Source organism: Lipophrys pholis (genome assembly GCF_963383615.2).
Source record: "Lipophrys pholis genome assembly, chromosome: 15".
NCBI classification, from domain to species: Eukaryota; Metazoa; Chordata; class Actinopteri; order Blenniiformes; family Blenniidae; genus Lipophrys; species Lipophrys pholis.
The window spans coordinates 17,871,110-17,877,109 of NC_137642.1; the positions used below are offsets into that span (position 1 = coordinate 17,871,110).

Sequence of the window (6,000 nt, forward strand, 5' to 3'; positions counted from 1 at the left end):
AATCCAACACAATATGACTTCTCGGTGAGTTCAAAGGGAATGAGTGACAGTTTCATCACCTATTTCCTCCAGCTTGAATGAAACAGTCAGAGATGCTTGTAACTGAGCTAAAGAAAAAGTCAAGGTCAGGTCAACTTGACCTCAGTGAATGTACTATGTGCATTAGCAGCACTAAAAATCAATTTATTGAATAGTGAAACAATGCTCTGGTGAAGAGTGTCAACAGTATGTGTGGTATGAGAATATCAATTATAAATTAAAAAGGGCTGACCTGCCATACTTTTTTCAATAAAGTATGCTTAACGTTGCTAAATAATGGAAGCATCTTAAATAACATTACAACAAATACAAACTGTGTATTTGGAACATATGGTGCCAGGAGAATGGTTTAAGTTTTTTTCTGCGGGTCGGATTTAGTGCTGAGAGCACCGAAACAAGTTGGTAGGTGTATCTGCAGGCCTCCAGCTTCAAAAAGGGAATAATAAAAGAGACTGTTTTGGGGGCTTCAAAAAAGATAAATGAGAGAGAGTGAGGGAGAGAAATGAGAGGCTACAGCTCCTAATATATTCAACCTTCTAGGAAAATGTGTCCTAGAAAAGAGTGAGACAACCAGAAACGGAGATGAGATGAGACGCTGGTTAGCATGCTGATGAAAGGAAAGTGATAACTGCAAAGAGTGTCTGGAGGGGAAACATGAACAGCCCAGCTGAACGGCCCAATTCAACGGCTGATTGCAGCAAAGTCCAAAACAAGGGCAATTTGACCCCAGCACCATTTGAAATGCCAGTATGGGGTAAAGCAGGTCTGACAGTGCAGGGCTGAATACAACAAAAACACTTTACTGCACACAGCCTGCGTCAAACTTTAAATATTCAGCACGTTATTTGCTTCCATTGCAGTTGAAGTAAAATGAGAGTAGCTGATGCATTTACCCTGGACAGCTTGTTAGGCGAGTCTTTTCCTCCTTCTCGTTGCTTCAGAGGGTTCAGGATCTTGGTGGAGGGGATGTGCCATTTGGCCTCTGCGGAGCCATAAAGAAACGTGGAGCATAAAGAAGCAGCAGCAGCAGCAGCGGCGGCAGCAGAGTAAACAGCTAGTTTTGTCACATGCCTGCTAAGACATTGCCGTCTTGGGGCTAGCGACTTCATGCTTACTACCAGAGGGCCAAATTGTGACAAAGCACCACGACCACAGACTAACTGCTCGTCTCAAAATTGAAATCATCAAATCCACATGCATTCATTTAATATTTTTACACTTCAATGTAGTAATTACAGTATCTATAATAAAAACTGATTTCTGGTTTAAATGTGGTTAAAATGACCCTCCATCAGCGTTACCTGGAAAACTAATAATAAATTCAAAGTAATTGCCTCACGTGACGTAAAGAATGTGGAGCCGACAGTAGCCTATGAACAAGTTGCCCATATCTGTACAAGGCAACGTAAACCCATGAGTCATGAGAGGATCAGACTCACCAGCAGACCTGGTCCTCTCCAGCGTGGGCTCTCTCTCCCTGTGGATCTCTCCGTCTCCTCCCTGCATGTCCCCCACCAGCTCATGGAGAATAGGGGAGGGACACCTGGAGGATGAAAAGAGGAGCAAAAAGGGCCCGTCAACGATTGTCTGTCTATAGAACTTGGTCTGTGTTCCAGTCAGTGAAAAGGCTTCAATAGATTCTCCACAGATGTACAGCAATTAGCTCAAGATCATTAAAGGTCAAATCACTTGAGCTTATAATGGAACAAAGGAGCTGCCAGCCAACCTCCTTTTATTTGGTTCGGCATGCCATGCACTCTTTCGCTCTCGAAAAAAGGAGACAGAGCAGCAAATTGTTTTCAATGCAGGTCTTAATTAAGCCTTAAAGAGCGGATAAAGGTTTGCAGCAGATGAGCAGAAGCCACAGTGGTGCGTGATCTTTAACAAAGACTAACTGGAGATCAGACGCCGTCTCTGTTGAACTGCAGCGAAGCGGCTCCAACGGGGCTCAGCGCTCCTTCAAGAGTTCACTGCACTTTTGAGGCTTCTGACAGAAAGGCAGGAGTGGGAAGCCAAGCCTCTTGTCACGGTCTGTAACCACTTACAGACAGGACGTCGGGTTTCTAAAGTATTCTGCTCATGTACGAGACACAGCCCCGACACATGTTACTCCGGCACTGTCTGCAGGCTATGCAAGCACCTGAAACTACAGTGAAGACGAGTTTCCTACGATAGGTTGTAAAAAAAGAAAGAAAAAAGATCTAAATCTGTGTCATCCACCTCATCTGATCAGTTTTGAACACAAAATCTGCCATTCAGATTCATGATACAATAAATTCCTTTTATAGTTCAGTGCACATCTTTTTATAATTCTTATGAACATGAATTTAAAGGCGTGCAACAAAACAAAAAGCTTTACCAAGTTGGGATTTCTAACAGTTATAAACTGTAAGTTCCCATTCAGGCACTTTTTGTTGTTCTGAAACAATTCTGGAAACCAAAGCTTTTTTATGCTTTGGATGTAGTATTAGACCTTTATTTCATTATTTTTTTAGATCACTTTCTGCACAGAAAATAAAAAAAAAAAGAAACACAAAAAATAAAACGTGATGCTGGGGCTAAAAGTGCTCTGATGATTTGGTCATTTCAGGCTGAAAAATTGCTGTCATTTTATAAAATTGCAACTTCTCAGAAATAGCGCCGGGACTGATTTTTTGCTGCCTTCATTACTGCAAAACCACATAATCCTGGAGGAACTACTTAGAGGCTATTTGAAAAAAAAAAAAAAAAAAAGTAACAGTGCTGTGGTCACATACCCGTCGTATCCAGGCTGCTGGGACCAGGTGCCGCTGCCGCAGGGCCCGGGATCGCTGGAGGAGGACTGGTTACTGGGAGAGCTGCGGTAGTGCTGGTCTCCCTTGTTACAGGAGCTGACCTGGGGATTCTCCATATCCTGCATCATCCTGCAGAAACAAAGCACCACAATATAAAGCACTGCTCAGCACAATGCCATCAATGAACAGATTAAAAGTGTAAATGGCTAGTATGTCTTCAGGATGACTTTAAAATGTGATGCCATTACTGGATGTTGGGATTTAAATGGGAATTTTTTTTTTTTTCCTGGTATATATTTATATTTGGTGCAAAGATTATTATTCCTAGGATGGCATTTTTTTTTTTTTTTCCTGGCACAGTTTTTTTCTCTGGAATTTTCTAGTTAAATATAATAATGTTGAGAGTTTTAGAAAATTTTATTCACCAATCTATTTGTAGAGGGCTGTTACAAATTATTCATGGACCCTGCATAAAAAAACCTATTTTTTTTCTTGGTATTTCAAAGACCAGAATTACCACCACTTGAAAAACGTCTCCCACTCCTGCCATTAATGACATGATCATTGGGTGTCATGATGCATGTGAGCACCATGGACCGGAACCTCAACGGAAACTGTCAGTGAGTGAGAAAGTGTCTTGTTCAGCAAAGACAAATGACAGAAAAAAAAAAAAAAGACATTAGTTATGGTAATAAGATGCAGTCAGTACTCCCGATGGTGAAGTCTTGTGTGTGTCGAGGTTCAAGGAGCTCCCATATGTGAGAGGAAGCTTGAGATTTCCGCTCTTGAAAGTGTTTTTGCACATGTGGCCTTTAAATAAACTCCATAGATTTACCTAATTCAACCATCATCTCAGCTCAGACTCTCCAAAATCTCTTCACTGCCCCGACTTCATATCTTGAGAAAGGAGATTTCTTTGCTTACTTTTGTCTGGCCAGGAAAAACTGGTGGACGACGGCCTGGAGTGAAAAATAAACACTTCATGCAAGTGACGTCTGCTGCCTGGAGGCTTTTCCTTTGTCCAGCACACCAGAGTAGGTTTAGATGACCAGTAGGAAATAAGACCGCAATAACACAGGCAGCATGGCTTTCACATTAAGTCCCTGGCCAAGTCTGGTTGGATAATTCATACTTTGCATATCTGCGTAGTCTTTTTTGCTTACATGTTTGTTTAGCTAATGAATTTGGATTGAATCGAAGTTGATTTCCCAGCTGACAAAAGTGTTTATGATTTAACATTTAATTCCAAGTACGATTCGTCACATGCAAAAGCTGCATGCGGAGATTGAAAATGTGCAAATGTGTGGACAAATCAAATATAAATAATCTCATAGAGGGTGGCAGTTCACAAATTAAAGCAGGAACTTTCACTGAGGAGGCGAGACATTTCTCCGCATCAACAGTTTGCGTCTGTCACCGGCTTTCTTTTTCTTGATCTCCAAGGGAAACTAAACTGTCAGTAACTCAATCGTAGCACACATCATCAAACGTGCTGGCCACATCCCTACATTTCCTCCTCGGCTGAAGCATAAGTCTCCTCAGCAGAGTCCAGCCACTTTAATGTGAAACAGCAGCAGAGGCTTTTCTTCTTCTCTTGACATATAAAGTTCTGAGGGCATACTGAAAGCGCTTTCTCTCAGCTCCAACTGCATGCTGTAGGTAGAGAGATTAGGGGGTCTGTCTCATTCGGCTTCATGGAAAGTATCACATTTATGGTTTGAAATGTGGATTCAGCTACATGTGTGGATGAGATGGTGCCTTAGGTGCTTTATGTGCCCTGTAAACCTCCATATTAAGAAAAAAAACACAGCAAGATGAAGTATTTTCATGACAACACCAGTCAGGCTCCAGTTAATTTGAATTTATAGTGGATATTTGAAGATACCATTAATACTCCTACAATCTTTAGAGATTTAAGTGTCTTTTTTTGTTGTTCTTTTCATGGTTCAGGTTGTTTACTCTCACACTGTTGAGGTGTCACAGCAAATTCAATGTGTGTAAATAAATGATCTAATTACCTATTTTTGTAAATTAGTAGAGCTACTCTAACAAATGACCAAAATAATTTATGCTGATTTATTCCTGTAGGATGTGTGAGTGTATAATACTCTCCTTCTGTCTCCCTCTCTGCCTCTTAAATCTATGATTCCTTCATCCCCGTCCTCCTCTCCTGCTCCCTCTGGGGTGCTACATATCGTGGTCCAGGGAAGAGCTCTCTCTTTGTTTCTCCAGTAATTGGATGAGATGAGCCGAGCTGTGTCAGTGTCCCTATCACCTCCTCCTCGGCAAAGCCCGGGAAGAGAGAGAGGGGGAAGCGGCATTCGGAGGAGGACAGAGGAAGGAGGGTACCCACTGCCAGGGACTCTGATTAGGCAGAGAGGGCGGCCATTATCTCAGTGTAGTCAGAACAGGCTACGCCACAGGAGGTGGTGGTGGTGGGAGGGGGTCGGTGTGACAAACTGGAAAGGTTATCATGACTGTAGGGGTTTCATTAGAATGAACAAATCACTGCTTTACATGGCTCAATGGAGATGTCCAAAAGAGACACAGCCCGGGACAGGAACAAAGTCTGAGTGTGGCTATATCATCTGAAGTGAGATGAAAGCCAAGCCGTGAATTCATTTCACTAAAATGCTCCATTTATGTGTATGCAAATATTTGAGCACAAAAACAGCTCTCACGGTGTTACTGTCGCTCTTTTTTGCTCGATGACAAAAGCGGAGAGTTCAAAGGTTTCATCTCACAGGATTTGATTTTTTGATCAAAAGTCTCACACCAGGCAACAAAAAAAAAAAAGAAAAGAAAAAAGAAGCTTGGAAACCTTTCAACCCCAAAGAAAGAAGTGTTGAACTTGATTTTTGTACCAACAAGAGTGATCTAGTTTTAACTTTAACTGAGATTTTCTATTTGTCACAGCATTACATTGATCTGCCCTTTAATAAAGCTTTGTTAACACGTTGTTGAATTTTGACCTCAACTGGCACACGGCAGTCTGGCCATTTTTAATCAAGAAACAAGAACAGTGGAAAGGGTGAGCGAGCTTACCTGGACCCATCTGGCAGCTTCCGATCAAAGGAGGTGCTTCTGGGAATAGCTGCCTGGTGTTGCTGGAGGATCTGCTGGCACTGCAGGCGATCCGGGCCCTGAGTGGGCGATCCGCGCGATAAGGGAGTGCCGGCAGCTGTGG

The 6,000-nt window shown here is 42.3% G+C and overlaps 1 protein-coding gene across 1 annotated transcript in view; it reads right to left on the reverse strand.

Moving 5' to 3' along the window:
* LOC308121147 (signal-induced proliferation-associated 1-like protein 2) overlaps nt 1-6,000 on the reverse strand; it is an 89,231-nt gene that overhangs the window by 22,385 nt on the left and 60,846 nt on the right. The window contains exons 10-13 of the mRNA XM_080482245.1: nt 5,859-6,000; nt 2,796-2,942; nt 1,479-1,582; nt 933-1,021 (exon numbers count right to left, since the gene is read on the reverse strand). The exon at nt 5,859-6,000 is cut by the window's right edge and continues 113 nt beyond it. Coding sequence (XP_080338371.1) covers nt 933-1,021; nt 1,479-1,582; nt 2,796-2,942; nt 5,859-6,000 — 482 coding nt within the window. The remainder of the gene's footprint in view (nt 1-932; nt 1,022-1,478; nt 1,583-2,795; nt 2,943-5,858) is intronic.